General features: G+C 39.6%; 1 protein-coding gene across 1 annotated transcript in view; it reads left to right on the top strand.

Moving 5' to 3' along the window:
• The window catches only part of MYL9 (myosin light chain 9), a 38,245-nt gene extending 22,625 nt beyond the window's left edge, over positions 1-15,620 (top strand). The window contains exons 2-4 of the mRNA XM_042465873.1: positions 3,547-3,750; positions 8,653-8,814; positions 14,070-15,620. Coding sequence (XP_042321807.1) covers positions 3,567-3,750; positions 8,653-8,814; positions 14,070-14,248 — 525 coding nt within the window. The 5' untranslated portion in view covers positions 3,547-3,566 and the 3' untranslated portion in view covers positions 14,249-15,620. The remainder of the gene's footprint in view (positions 1-3,546; positions 3,751-8,652; positions 8,815-14,069) is intronic.
• The last annotated feature ends 924 nt before the right edge of the window (positions 15,621-16,544 follow it).

Here is a 16,544-nt window from a genome sequence, read left to right as displayed (position 1 = left end):
ACCCAGGCAATGCTGCAATCAAAGCTAAATGGGTGTGCTGATCGCTCCTTTCTCCCCCAGCCCTCTGCATATCCTCTTACACTGAGAGACAAAGGAGGTCTCATTGGGCTGAACCAGTAACCCTAAAGTTAAAGACATCAACCAATCTGGAATCCCGTCGTCAATTCCTGGGAAGGGGATCAGGTCTTTGTTACAGTGCAAGATAGCACACCCCTTGAGTTTAGGATCCCTGGTATAAATATCAGTTCTAAACCTAGCCCCCTGGTGTGCACAGAGAGATTTTTCCACTCCCTGCGTCTCCCTCAAACCTTAGTGAGCCGCTTTGGCTTTCCATTGTCTCTTCTTCTGGACAGGTAACTATCACCCCTCTGTACCCCTAAAACTCCACTATCCAATCTCCATACTTCCATTTTTGTTAACTCTGAATTCTGTGTCTGTCTGAATTACTATTGTTTGTTTGGTTGCACTCTTGTGTACTTCTAAATAAAACCTTGACTTATTCACTCAAAACCTTGGGTTCTTTCACTTTAGCACCAAGAGACACAGGTGAAAATGTGCCTCAAGTTATCCAGCTTCTCAAACTTCCTTGAGCTAAACAAATCCTCCAACTTTTAAGAGAAGTTGACATAGTTGGTGGGGACCCTCCAGACCCCCCCACCACCATTCTTTTGGTGAAAAGACACAAATATTTGCTCAGCCATCTTTCAGGCTGTAACTGAACTTTCAAAACAGCATTCTTAAGGGAAATACAAATGAGGGCCAGACAGTAATGACTTTTTCTATCTGGCTTATAAAAATGATGAAACTGAATCAGTTGTCTTCTGGGGCGGGTGGGGCTGGGATTGAGATTGAGAGGGGGACACTCCACCAACATTAGAATATGTTTTTTGGTCATGCTCTTAGGTATTCAATACACAAAAGTTCACTGCTTTCTGCCCACCTCCAAATAAGCAACCCTTACTTCAATCCTGGCCCTACAATTAGGCTGCGGAGAAAATAATATGGTAAATATAATGAATAGTAAATATAATTTATTGCTGAAATTAGCTCTTCCACACTATTATTAAAAATATAAAAACCTAGTTATTTGTTCCATGTGGCCACGTTACTCATCATAGCAGGAAGGACCATACCTTCCAACTGTTCCAATTTGGTAGAAACAAGTGTTGATTAATCTGTTGTCTCACTTTTTCAGCTGCTTTTAATATGTCCCAGTTTCTCATCCTCTCACTTTCCTCAGTTTGCTTCATTTGCTGCAAACTCAGTTCAAAGTGGGAATGTAGTTTGCATTCATTTAACTCACCAGAGGAGAGGAAGGGCCAGAATCTTGCCATTCCTAGTAGGCTCAGGCAAAACCAAACTGCTGCACCCTGCCCTAGCTTGTGTGTTCTTGCCCTTTTGAATAACCTTTGCTATTTTTGACTATATTCTGATGCTGCTTCGCCTCAGTTGTCCTGGTTTTCACCTGTGAAATGATGGCAGGTATGGCAGATTGTGAACTGTGTATCCACTTGTCAACCCTGCTGTACAGGCCCTAAATGTGCCAATGGGCAACATTAAGGCCTTTCTTCTCACTCCTTATAATTCATTACTGTTGTATTAGATTTGGGCAGGATGACCCTTTAAATATCTCTGTTGAAAAGGGGATGTGGACACCTTGATAGACAGAATCTTGTACATCTTCCTCTTCCCTTGACGAGCTGGGAACCTCAAACTCATCCCCTTAACAATTCTTCTTAGAAAGTTGTAGTTCAGGGAAAGCACACAGATCTTGCCCAGATGGACAAAGAGCATGAGGGGGAGGGAGATGGAATGTTTGGAATCTGCTAGGAACAGATAACTAATTTCCTGCTTTTCCTCCAGTAGGCGCAGATCTTGTGGTCATTTGTGAGCCTTTCTTTGTGCAAATAAAATCAAAGAAAGTTGGTTAACTAACTGTGGGTTGTTCATTCACAGGGAAGGCTCTTGGAGTGGGAATAGGTAATAAGGTTGCCAACTCCTTTTTTTCTTCTGCTAGTCTGTGCTTTTAACAGTTGCTTGGCAGATATCATTGAGCAGAAATGTTGTGTGTCTTTACCACCTCTTGCTATTCCACCTGTTGACTTTACTAGTTTACCTTCCTCCGTATCAAGACTTATTTACGAAAAGATTAGATTGTGATGGGGGAGGCAGGATATGACAAATTCTTGGAAGTCTCATATGGAAGATCCCCCCCCCCCCCACCAGCCAAAGCTTGGAAAGATTACTTTTTTGGACAATAAATTCTAAATTCACCAAGTCCATCATGCATTTGGAGAGAGTACAGGGGTGAGGAAGACACTGCCATAGTAAATTCATTAGTCTTTAAGATGCCATAATGCTCTCCACAGAGGTGGGATTGTTAGAGAAATCTTTTTCATAGCTGATGTTTCAACATTCCATGGCTGCTGTAGGATATATAGGATGACCTCAGAATATAAAGCTTATTGACATAAATGAGAGAAAGAGAGAGTGACTGAGAGATCTAGTCCTAGGTCAAACCAAGCTTGAGCTCTCACTAGAAGCCAAGAAGAGTAAATTGAGGCTGTTGTACTTTGGTTGTATCATGAGAAGACATGAGTCACTATATAAAAAAGTAATGCTTGACAAGGTAGAGGGCAGGAGAAAGAGAAAGACTAATAATAGATTATTAGATTCAATTAAGGAAGCCACAGGCCTGAGTCTGCAAAACCTGAGCAGGGCTGTTGAAGATAGGATAACTTAGAATTCTCTCATTCATAGGGTCACTATTGGTCGAGGTTGACTTGAAGGCAGTTAACAACCACACACACACACCTTTAAAGCCCCCTTACCTTCCACATTCCCAAGCATGTCAAAACTTTTTCATCTTTTTCTCTGACTACTGCCTGCATTTTCACCCTTAATTTGTATCTGCTTGTGAGACTTGTTTTCCCTTTCTTGCAAGGAAATCCAACTATATGTCCCCTACTGACTAAAGTATTTTAAAAGTATTTTTAACCATTCATATTTTAAAAATATTTACACACTTTTGTGTGCATTTTATTTTCTCTTAAATATAGCACAACCCTTGTAAATATACTGATTTCAAATGCAAAGTTTGCTTTGTCTTGCAAGCAGTCCGGGGAGTATGAAATTCATACTTCTCTAACAAAAAGCTCAAATTGAATTTTGTCTGTTTCTACCCCAGTCCAAAGAGAGCTTCAAAAATAATTTTTTGGACTAAAACTCCCACAATCCCCCAGCCAGCATGGCTAATGGAACCCATGGTCTGTTGTGCTGGCTGTATATTGAGTATATAATTGGGCCTGTTGTGTTGGGTATATTTTGGTAATCCAAAAATAAAAGTCACTTTCCCAAGCTCTGCTCCAAAAGAAATTGTAGATAGGATTACAACGTAGGTTGCACACGCCTGGAAAGTAGAAATTCAGAACTCTATAAAAGCATGAGGGTGAGGGAATTGTTGGGAACAGGACTTCTAGTTGCCCCAAAAGTCTGATCTGCTTGGACTTTTGCTATAGCAATCCAACTGTTGTTTTTAACCCCCAGGTCAACCCAAATCTGCCAAGATGTCCAGCAAGCGAGCCAAGGCGAAGACCACCAAGAAGCGTCCTCAGCGTGCCACCTCCAATGTCTTTGCCATGTTTGACCAGTCACAGATCCAGGAATTCAAGGAGGCTTTCAATATGATAGACCAAAATCGTGATGGGTTCATTGACAAAGAAGATCTGCATGACATGCTGGCATCTCTTGGTAACAAAGCAACATTGCGTTACATGCCATTTCAGCCCAAGCTGGTATAGCATGGTGCCTAATAGCTATTGCTTGCCAGTGGGGTGTGCAGGAGAGTGGGGCAGAGACCCTAGCAACAAGATGCCCCCTTCCCTCATACTCCACCAGGGAGGCAAGAGCCATGTTGGGATGGGAAGAGTGTAGCAGAAACTTGTATTTTAGAAGGTTATGGAGGGCAGTTACCTTTATCCTGCTTGCCAGAGATTTACAATACCTTATTCTGCTCCACAATTAGGATGAAATTTACAAGGGCCCCATCCTAGATCCAACCTAGTAACCATACTGCTCTGATCTCTCATGATACAGAGTAGGCTGTAACTATAAAAATGAATGAATTAGAATTATTCCCATTCCTGCAGAAAGGGATGGAGAACATGTGGCCTCACATATGTAGTGGGATTGTAACTCCCAATAGCGCCTAGCCAGCATAGCTAGTGGTGAGGGGATACTGGCAGCTGGAGATTGACAGCATCATCATCTGTTGTCTTGTGCTATTTCCAAAGTGTGACAGCCACAGTTTAGTCATCTTCACTTCTAGGGAGAATTCTGTCTTGATTTGCTCTAAGATCCATTCAATATTTTTTTTAGCAGCACATGGTAACTACAGAACTCTTCTCCAGCACATTTCAAATGAGTTAATTTTCCCTTTTCACCATCCAGCTTTCATACTAGTACACAGAAACTGGAAGTACTATGGTCTGGATGATTCTGACTTTGTTTTTTAATGATATGTCTGTACACCTGAGGACTTTATGGAGATCCTTCATGTACATCCATTCTAATTGTGAGGATTTTACAAACAAAACTCCATCAGTGATATCTTTATTGGCCAACACAATATACTTGTTGCAAGCTTTCGAAGCTTCATGGACTTCTTCATCAGGCAAGATGTTACAAAGCAAACAGGAGGGGAAAAATCATTTGGAGATGTTGGTCAGATGCCTGTATGTTGTTTCAGTCCTTAGTAAAGATGTTATGATGGGGAGGATATTTTTTGCAGGCAGGCTGGGCATGCAGCAATAGGGAGATTTTTCAAAGTTCAGGAAATTTAAAGTCCACTTGCATCTCAACAAGGAGCCCTTTTTGAAAACCCTGTGATAAGTTTGCTTTAGGATCACAACAGCAGCAACAACAAAGGACAGTATAGTTGTGGGGTAAAACATAGCAAAGGATGTATTAAAAAGAGCAGCATTTGTACAGATGACCACAAGAGGGCAACTTGTGGTTTTTACACTTGTGGATAGGCATATGGAATCTGTTTTCTCCTGGTTTAAAGCTGAGCTACTTGAGACAAGTAATCCAATCAGAAATGGGGATCCTGCAGACAAACACACAGTCATGCTGAGCAGACTGGGATTTCCTCTGTTTATTTGCAAGTCATAGTTATTTGGCAGTTTCTCCCCCTTGCTTCCCTTCCAGCCTGCCATTCCTGATTCACTACTTTGCAGATTTCTGACTAATCCTGTTGATTTCCTAAGCCATATCTCCAGGAATTAGTTTTATGGGCAATTTATGGGGAAGGCCTCTAGCAAGAGGAGCATTCACCTTTGTTTGAGAGAAGAAGCTACCATTTTATTGCCTTTGCTTAGCTGGACTATATTATAATGGAGATTATCAAGGGGGGGGGGGGAGTTGGGAGTAAAAGGCATAGTCCCAGCATAATTACACAGTTAAGTCTTGGGAATGGTTTGGTTGCAGGAGCATTCCTGGATCTTCATGGGAGAAGTCCTGGATGAACACGATGTGTCTGAAAATCTGGTGCAAATATGCTGGGAGTATGCCTTTTATTCCTGGCTTTTCTTCCCCGTCTGATAATCTCCCATGTTTATATCCAGGATTTCTGTTACTGTTCTCTTGTAGAAAGAAAGGAGCAAACCTCACAATGCTTGTGTGTTTGTATCTGTGCACACGCTTACATGCCTTCAAAATCACCTGTCAACTTGTGAATTTCACAGGGTTTTCTTAGGCAAGAAATACTCAGAGGTGTTTTTGACAGTTCCTTCCTCTCAAATACAGCCCACAGCACCTGGTATTCTTTAGTGATCTCCCATCCAAGTAACTAGCCAGGGCTGAACCGTCTTTGTTTCCATGATCAGATAGGATCTGGTGCCTTTAACATATTTAGGACCCCATTGCTAGGATACAGCCACGCTAACTGATCTGAGCTGCTGAGAAAGCTTTTGGTCATTTCCCCCCACCCTTTGGATTATTTCTGGTGATGAAATTATCCAATGCTATCTAATAAATATATAAGTAAATAAAGAAATAAATGTTATCCCATAGTTTTATCCTGTAACCAAAGGCTAACCTATACTGCATTCCAGTAGCCATTTTTTTATTTTATTTTTTATTTTAATTTGTATTCTGTTCTACAGCTGGAGGAGCTTTCACAGTGACTTACTTCAGGGTAACAAGTCATAATACAAAAGGCATAATACAAATGAAAAATAGAATAGAGAGGCAAAAGGAAAAGAAGGAAACCTAGGAATTAGTTCTTAATATTTGGGTGCATCCACACTGCACCATTATAGCCATTTGATAGTACTTTTATCTGCCATGGCTCCATTTTACAGGACTATGGGATTTGAAGTATTGTGAGGTGTTCCAAATTCCCAACTAGCAAGCTGTAGTCCAGGCCTCTGAACTACAGGAGTAAAATTCAGGTCCTTCACCAATTATAAATCCCAGGATTCCATTGGATGGAGCCATAGCAGTTGAAGTGGTATTGAGGTGATATAACTGTGTAGTGTGAATAGACCCATCATGAAGTCTGGTGGGATGAATGTTGGATGACAAGGAGGGGAAAGGCAAAGCCCAGTAGAGGTAGCTTTTCAAGAGCATTTCTTTCATTCTCTTGTTCTATATTTTGGCAGAATGGCTTAGCTGCAAATTGTAAGCCACTTTGAGTACCAGTTTTAGGGGGAAAGAATGATATAATAAATAAAGGTGGTGATGATGATGATGATAAATATGGGAAGCAGCAGCATGTAAATCCCATCAAATAGAATGGGACTTACTTTTTCAGTATATGTATAGGGTTGTGCTGTTATGGCTTTGTGTAGGAAGGACAAATAATTAATAAAAACGTGATGTGAAGCCTCAGTCTCTGTTCCAGAGATACCATATGTTTGTAGCATCAGCTTGTGCTACACTCAGAGCATCAATGAATCTAAGCTGGAATTATGCATTATTGGAGAGGTTCAGATACAAGGCAAATCTGGGGATATGCACATGATCTAAGGGATCAATTTTCATAAGATTTTTGGATTTTATATGTTTTCTCAGTGTGAGCTGTCATATTCAGATAAAGATGCTGCCTGCAGTAAGGCACACAGTGTTGGTTATTACCTTTAAAGTTCTGCATGGTTTGGATCCAGGTTACTTACAGGATCACCTCCTCCCATATAATCTGCCCCATACACTCAGGTCCTCTGGTGCACATACATTCCAGTCAGCAAGGACTAGGTTAGCAACTCTCAACCAGAGGATGTTTTCTTCACCGCCCCTAGACTGTGGAATGACCTGCAGGAAGAGACTTGACAGCTGAATATGCTGTCCAAATTGAAAAGAGCATTAAAGACCAGTCTCTTCCAGCAAGCTTATCCAGATTATTTTTAAATTCTGAATTTTAAATTCTGAATTTCAAAAGTGCAGTTTTAATATGTGTACATCTTGTTCTTTTAAATTGATGTGTGTTTTAAGTGATGGGTTTTTAACTGATGTTTTCAGTTAATTGTCAATCCATGGGGAGAAGTGGGTAAGGAATAAATATTATTAGCAGTACTACTACTAGTAGTGGTACATTTATACTCTCCAATACATATCTCTTGAGGAGAAAAATGAACTTTTCATATGGTTCAAGATATATGTATGAAAATGTGGTTTATGTTTAAAAGATATGTTTAATGCTAGAAATGATCTCACTTCCAACTCTGTACATAATACAGATTAGTTAATGGTTGGAAACATCTGAGCATATGCTCCTGCTTCGTAAACTAAGAATATAGCAGTGGATCAGTGGCAAATCTAATACATTTTACTTGTTTTATTTTATATCCTACCTTTTTCTTAATATGGAACCCAACATGATTTATGACAAATAAAAACAAGGTACATTTAAAATTTTATTGTATCTGAGTTTTAAAAAACAAACACAAATTCTGTTAAAGGCACCAGGTTAACTGTTTAAAACCCATTTAAACATAATAAAGAGGATAAAAGCTCAGCACACCCCATTCAAAGAAGTGTCTGCTACATGGGTGAAGAACTAAAGCCTGTTTTTGAGGAAAGTTGTTTGCCTGCCAGTGGAAAGAGGGCACAGAGAGAGCCAACTTAAACTGTTGTGAGAGGAAGTTCCAAAGCCTGGGAGCAGCCACTGAGTTCAGAACACCTCGCCATACTACAAATCCCATGATTTTGTAAGATGGAGCCACTCTCATGTCCTCACCAAACATTCCTGTGATGTTTTGGGACCAAGAGAAAGCCCTCCCACAAAGATCTTAAAACATAGTTTCATATAGGGAGATACTATCTTTCAGATAGCCTGGGCTCAAGCCATATAGGACTTTAAAGTTAAGAACCAGTACTTTGAATTCTGTCCAGAAACAGACTCATGGCCTGTTAAGCTTTTTCAACAAGGGTGTTACAGGTTATATATCTCCTGCCGCCAGCATGGGATTTTGAACCTGCTGAAGTTTTTGAGCACTTTCCAAAGGCAGTCTTGCATAGAGTGCATTAGAATTCCCTACCACCACCAAAATGATATAATGCACTAAAGCTCTAACAGTGGTCTTAAGGTTGAGCCTTCAAGAACCAAGGGCATGGAAACCAAGTGCTAACCGCCCACCCATCTACATTTTTCAGGGAAGAATCCCACTGATGAGTACTTGGAAGGCATGATGAGTGAAGCTCCTGGACCCATCAATTTCACCATGTTCCTCACCATGTTTGGAGAGAAGCTGAATGGCACTGATCCAGAAGATGTCATCCGCAATGCTTTTGCCTGTTTTGATGAGGAGGCCACAGGTATGCAGATCATCTCTCCACTGCACACTTTGGAAATGTTAACTTTTTGGACTGTAGCAATAGCAATAGCAAGTACATTTCTATACCACTTATAAGTGCACTTAAGCATTCCCTAAGCGGTTTACAAAGTGTAAGCTAAGCTAATTGGCTGTACCTTCCAGAATCCCCCAACCGGCATGGCCAATGGAGGATACTGTTCAAAAAAGTAAAATTTCCTAAGTTATGTTCCAATACAATACAAGGTTCTCAGTTATTATGTCTTTGAAGAATGCATCTGATTAGCACACTATCTTTGGAAAATGAGTTATTTATTCCTATTACAGGTATACCTCACTTAACATTTACAAAGTAGATATGTGTCTGGACATACTTCTTTAACAGAACATTTGGTACCAGAGGTAGAAAGGCATGGAAAGAATAGGTTCCTGCATCACACATAGAAACTACACTTCAACATGTTTCAGCAAACTTTTTATTCCAAACAATATCCATGTGTGAAATGAAACAACCAGGTCAAGTAAGCCTTGCATAAGTAAACAAAAACCTTTTGAACTTTCTAGAGACCACTTGAAAGCTTCTTCCAAAATGATATCTGGGATGTCTTTTTCAGTCACCAGTAACACTTTTATTCCATTTTGGTGGCTAAAAGTACAGATCTTTGCCTTTTTAACATGCTGGGGCTAGTGGTGAGCCACACTTACCTGCTCTTTTTCTGTTTTCCTGTTCACATATGCTCAGTAAGGGATCCTGAAGGCAACCATTTACCTTGCCTGTTGTAGTCAGCCATACAGAATTACAGCAGGATAGGGTGGATTTGAATCCTGCTTTTTCCAGGTCAAGCTTTATTGCATTGTTCACTGCACACATGCTGCTGCAGCCCAATACTAGAAAATCTTTTTCTCCAGCACTCCTTCACCATTTTCCCACTGCTGATACTACTAAAAGACTTCCAGTTAAACAGAGGACAAAGTGGAAAGGTAGAGGCATAAAAAGACTTTGTAAAAAGAAGCTTCTTTGTCAAAGGCTTCGTTAACTTAGGAATACCTGCATTTTTATTTGCCCCATTGACAGTTACCATTAAGCCAAAAGCACACTAAAAATAAAATAATAAGACAAATTGATGGATCTTCATCAAAACATTGAAAGTCCAATATACCTTGTATTTACAATAACCGTAAAGATAAAGCATAACAGCCGAAGCAAACAATAACAAACAAGTGAAACATAAAAGCTAATTACATTACTTAATCAAGTGATAATGGATGGCAAATAGGATGTAAGAGAAATCTAGCACCCAACCTAGGCCACCTAACCTCGATTTAGGCAGTCTAAATTCAAAACTATAAGAGAAATGCAAATTTACCATTGAAGTGTAGAGATTTGAATTCTTGGATGGTTTCAATGAAAAGGTCACAAAAATATTTTAAAGCTTCTTTGTTTTTTAAATTTCCAAAAATGCTTAAAAATAATTCATAAAAGTTTAGAAAACCCAAGGTGATAAAATCATCAAGGCCTATCATGGGGAGTTTTGGCAGCAAAAATGAAGAGAAAAATTCAAGAGAAACTATTTCTCCCCTTAGAAGATGTGCTATCCAGGTGCGTTTTTAAAAAGGTTGCAGGCCAGCAGGTCAAGCAGCTAAAATTATCAGAGCAGAGCAGAAAGTGATAACCAGCGACCCATTCTATCATCTTTTTTTCCCAAGCAAAGATATATTAAACCCTTTGCATCTAGTAAGATGCCCAAAGCTTCTGTTTCTTCCAGTTGAGTGAAGCATCTCTCCAATTAAAACTAGTTCTATATTGAGTAATTATTGGATCATAACTTTAGCAAACTTCTTGTTTGATCTCCCCCTTTTAATTGTAAAATACCTTCCAGATTTCCATTATCCAAACTTCAATGCCATCTCTTGGCACCCAGAGGTTTTCCCTGGTTCACCAAGTCAGAGACCATAAATCTATCATCCAGCTTTTAATTGAAGCAGGGAACATGAGATGTTTTTATCTTTGGAAAAAAGACTAAAATAAATTTTGAATAAACATATTCCCCTCCCACAATGAAAGTTTAAATTTTAACATTGATGTGTGAAAAAAGCCATAAAGTAATAAAGGAAATGTGAAAGCCATCTTTTCCCACAAAACATTTTAAAAATAATTTGTTAACGGCTATGCTTCTGTATTATTTCATAGCTGGACAGCTGGGAGATAAACTCTCATTTTCAAAGATTATGTTACTGGGGGATGTTCTGGGTACTATGTTATTTTCAAACTTTTATTAATTCCAGCCCAAGGGAGTAAAACATTCTTATCCTATCTCTCATCTCAAGGATGCATCCTGGCTTCCAATTTTCAGTACAGCTGTAAAGTTATATCATGGCATTCATGAACCAAAAGTGTGTTGTTTTTTCTTCACAAGAGGTCCAGGCTTTGGAAGGCTCTTCCTTGTTCACAGTACTCCAAAATATAAAATGGAGGGTGCTGTTCTACTTGTGTTCTTCTAGTGGCTTCCCCTAAGCAACTATGGGATGAACATAATGTTGATCCATCATGGTCCTTCTTATGGTCTTTGAAAATGGGTCCAAGTACCACTTGGGCAAAATTCTTTTAGCTTTACCTCTGTCTGTTTGTGTCCTCTCTTGCAAGTTTCTCTCTTGAGAAACTAGTAGTTAATGTTCAAGTAGCATAAAGCTCTGTCATGATACTTAGCCAGAGGTCCAATCATCTTGGCAAGGGTACTGTTGAGCTCACTTTTTGATTATGGGAGTAGAGCTGTGCCTCAACTGTTTGGCAGCCATTCTACAGCCAAGAAGCAATCATTACATAAGGAGGTATTGGATTACCTCCTTCTCAAGTGTCCAAGCAACCGTGTAAATTACCAAGAGAATTCCTACTACAGAGCAGGGATCTTTTCTTTTGGGTTTTAGATTTCTTTATATGGAACTATGGATGTTATTGGTACTATGTTGCTGGGGGGGGGGGGGGAAATCTGCTGGGACACAGTTGACCACCCCTGATATAAACAAAAGAACAATACAAAGTGAAGGTAGTCTTGTTGCTCCACCACCCCATAGCCTCAAGGATAAATAAATAAATATTTTTTTTAAATCCCAAAACCATACTGTAGTACAGTAATACCTTTCTCAGGCCAGCTCAAATGTTACAAAATACTGAACGAGCCTTCAAGTTTTCCAGAACACTTGATCAGGCCAGGTGGGAAACACAGGAAAAATGGAGGAATGGCTGATGTTCAAGGCTTCATTAATTACAGTCTTCAGACAGAACATGAGAAAATATTAGGCAGGCATTCAAGTTAGAATCTGCCAGATAGTGAGAAATTATCAGGTTGATCCTAGGATATTCCCAAAGTGAGGAGGGGGGAAAGAGGAGAAGGAGGAGGGAGGGGAAAAATTAATTGGTTGAATCCTCTCCCTTCTTTCCCCAGCAACATGAAATCTAGATGCTACTCACAGTAATGCATTCCTTTAAAAATGGAGAAGCAAGTTAATTGGAAGGGAGGAAGTGAATTATATGAGATCACTGGTTTTGCAAGTAGGTTAAATATAAAAAAGCAAACTAACTACATTTTAGGCAGCACATACATTAGTAAGAAGAAGCTTCAGTGCTGGGTCAATAAACAGAGAACAGTTCATGTTGGAGTCAGTTCAGAGCAAGAGAGGGATCTACTTTTTGGGAGTACATCTCCAGAATCCATTTGGCTAGCTTGGCCACTGACTGTTCTGGTTGTGGGATTCTGAGAAGGTGTAAGTCAAAAAAGGAAGTTTTCTAGGTTCTGAACAAATTAATGCTCTTGATCCAAGAGCACAGATGAAGACCTAAGATAGAAGTAACAGCTCTCAAGTGAGAAGAAAGTCACTGACTACCCTGTAGCCTGGGGTAGAGTATCTTTGGACGGAATCATAGAATCATAGAATAATAGAGTTGGAAGAGACCGCAAGGGCCATCCAGTCCAACCCCCTGCCATGCAGAAAATCCAAATCAAAGCATCCCATGCAGATGGCCATCTAGCCTCTGTTTAAAGACCTCCAAAGAGGGAGATTCCACCACACTCCGAGGGAGTGTGTTCCACTGTCGGACAGCCCTTACTGTCAGGAAGTTCTTCCTAATGTTGAGGTGGAATCTCAGTTCCAATTATTTCTGATTATTGGCTATGCTGGCCGGGGTGCTAGAAGTTAGAGTCCCACAATATCATTAAGGCCAGTAGTTCCTCACATCTGTTTTAGATGGTAAAGAAACTACTTCATTCTAAAATCAGCTCATACTTACCACTCTTTTTAATGAGAAGATTATCTCAGAGCTAATATCCAACTGTCCTGTACAGACTTCTGATTGTTACCAAACATGTCTAAGAGAACAGGCATAAGAAAAGAGATTTACATATATTTCATTAAGGCACCTTGTAAATTAATGCATTTTTGGCAAGTCCTGACTAAAAATTTACTACTGAAATCTTAAGTGTATAAGCTTCCTTAGACATTTGTGTATTGTATTTGTTTTTGTTTTTTGTATGTATACCTTGCACAGTATTTTTGCTCATTGCTGATAAACAAAGAATGCAAACAAAAGTTAGACTGTGAAGATTAGGTTTCTAGCTTTGTTACTAAAATATTTATTGGATCCAAAGGATAAAGCTTTATGATTCCACACTTTTAATTCAGATAGTCTAGATATTATCCAGAGCACTTTGCCAGCCTATAGCATTTTCAGTTCCTTTTCACTTGGTCATCCACAACAAGACATCACCAAGGAGTGGAAGTTAACAGTTTCCCAGTAGCCTTTCTAGTAATTCTGATAAAGTTAAACTGATGTTTTTTTAAAAAAAAAAATCCAGAGGTGATTGGAGTTCTTTTCCATACAGCTTTGGTCCTGTGTAGAAAATGTGTCTTCTAAACTGGACAAAGGGCAAAAGCCAGTTAGAAACAGACCTTGGGAAAATTTTCTCTTTTTTTAACCCCATTCCCCAACCCCCCCCCCCCCCCCCGCCACAATCCATACTGGTTGGGAGATTCAGGGAGTTGTAGTCCAAAGATATCACTTTCCAAGTTCTGGCAAGAAATTCTCCATAGCACCTAAAAAGTGCCCCACCTTAGGTTCCACCTGACTTTATGAAACCTCAGCTCACTTTATGTTACAATGCACTATCCCTGAAAATGAATGTTCACCAATCATAACTAAAGCATATTTTAGAGCTAGTTTCTCTTCTTCTTTTCCCTTTTCTCTGCCCCTTGTCTCTCATACAGGGTTCATTCATGAAGACCATCTGCGTGAACTCCTCACCACCATGGGTGACCGGTTCACAGATGAAGAAGTTGATGAGATGTACCGAGAAGCCCCCATTGATAAGAAAGGCAACTTCAACTATGTGGAATTCACCCGTATCTTGAAGCATGGCGCAAAGGACAAAGATGATGAAAACTAAGATTCCAACTTCTTGGTCACCCTTGTTTTAGGTCCTAGTCCCCTTGCACCTCTTTGAAGATACCCTACAGGTCATGTATCAGAAAACCATTGTCAAGTATCAGAATGGTCTAATCTGAAGGGATATGCTTTTAAACATTGCAGCCAAGCTAGCCCTGATCTAAATGAAGAATAAGCTTGTTGCACATTCACCCATGTTGCACATGGATCAGTGCTGATCTTTTATTAAGTTACTCCTCAGTTCTGTTGATACAGAGTAAGGTACAAGTAACTCACCTTTCCAAATAATATTTGCAAACATGATTGCAGTGGGAGGTAGAAACTATCTGTCACTGTCATCAGACCATCCAACACTACAACTGTTTTGTACAACTACACAGAAATGGATCTAAGGGCTGGGGTTGCTATAGAGATAGCCATTTGAGACTTTACCTAGAAGACTGATGCCTCTATTGTTGTCAATATATATAACTTATACAGCACTTCTAAACTTGCAACGTGACGCATGATTGGTATTGTTTTTACTACCAATACCACCACCATCATAAGCCTCTGAGGTAAGACACTGTTCTTCCCATTTTATGAATGGAATGCTAAGGGAGATTGAAAGCCTGAGGCCACATATTAATTCTACAGAAGTGAAAATTAGGACTACAAGATCCAATATCAAAATCTTAATATGCTCTGGGTGACACTGGCCTTCACCTTCTCTGCATATACTGAACCCACTCAAATATTGTGGGGCCATCAGTCCAACCTTGGTGCCTTGGTATTATCCAGCTTGGCTGAGATGGCCAGCTTTGTTTTGCACTTGCTTCTCTCTCTCTCTTACACTTACACACACACCACCACACATACACAAACACCACTGTACCGATAAAACAGATTCTCTTCATTTTCCCTATAATTTCCATCTCATCCTAAATTCATATTGCCCATATGTATTATATTTTGACTAGAGAGTTAGCCAGAAATTAGACCATGGGTCCATGATATTCAAAGTCCTCTCTCACCTTTCTACTTGGGCCCTAAACACAGTGACTTTATTTCTTTTTGGCTACCTGAAAAAAGGTTAAGCAACAAATACACCTATCTAATTTACATTGATTCTAAGAGGAAACAAATTGCTTATTGGGGGGAGTTTATTTCATTATTTTCCTTCAGGTTTTTTGTTGTTGTTGTTAAAGTACAAATTTTGGAATATTCAGATATCCTTTTAGAACTTTTCCTACTGGTATCCCAACTTGTGAAATAAAATGTAGCCACAGCCTATGCAGTTCCTTGTTGACAATCAGATCAAAGATTGTGTGATGAAGAGGAAAAAGTTGAAGTTACACATAAAGAGTATAATAAAAATATGTTCTTGTTCTGTATGTAGATTCCTTCATTACTATGTGGTACCTAACTATATATTTGGGTGGTGTGCAAATTGAAAATAAAATACGGAGCAACATGGAAGCATCAAAGCTAATGTAATGAAACATCTCCCTGTGGAATGGAATGAGATGTCCTTTGGCTCTTTCATGTTGTCGATGTTTAACATGCATGAAGTGAATGCTTTATACTAGCCTTCCTCAATCTCAATCTCAGATGTGATGGACTACAAGCTGTAACCCAAATGTAGCAAACTGGTTTTGTGACTATTGCTGGACTGCAATTCCCATTAGTCCATATCAGTGGTTGGGGACTAAAACTACAGTACAATAACATGTAAAGTATTACAGTTGCCCACCTCTTTTATAATCCAACATATCAGGAAGGTATCAGGTTAGGGAAGGCTGCTACTAAAAAATTAGAGGTTAAAGACATTATATGGCTGGGTGTCTGATCTTGGAAATTAAGCAGAGTCAGTCTTGGTTAATACTTTGATGGGAAATGGCCAGTGAATACCAGGTGCTGTAGGCTATCTTTCAGAGGAAGGGAGATCTTGTAACACCTTTGAGACTAACTGAAATAAATTGGCAGCATGAGTTTTCATAGACTACAAAAGCTCATGCTGCCAAGTCATTTATTTCAGTTAGTCTCAAAGGTGCTACAAGATCTCCATGTACTGATTCTACAGACTGACATGGCTATATCTTTGAATTCAGAGGAAGGAACTGGCAAAACCACCTCTAAATATTCTTTGCCTAAGAAATTCATGGGGTTTTCATTAAGTCAGCAGGCAACTTGAAGGTACATATGCATGCAGTCACATCTGCATGATCACTGAATGCAAGAAATGTCACACATGCTGAAGACTTGCTGAAATGAGTAGGATTAAGAGGCCAATCCACTCATGTCAGAAATAAATGGGA

The sequence above is a fragment of the Sceloporus undulatus genome, chromosome 4 (assembly GCF_019175285.1).
Source record: "Sceloporus undulatus isolate JIND9_A2432 ecotype Alabama chromosome 4, SceUnd_v1.1, whole genome shotgun sequence".
Taxonomy (NCBI): Eukaryota; Metazoa; Chordata; class Lepidosauria; order Squamata; family Phrynosomatidae; genus Sceloporus; species Sceloporus undulatus.
The sequence above is the reverse complement of the archived record's forward strand: the minus strand, read 5'-3'. Positions and strand labels throughout refer to the sequence as shown.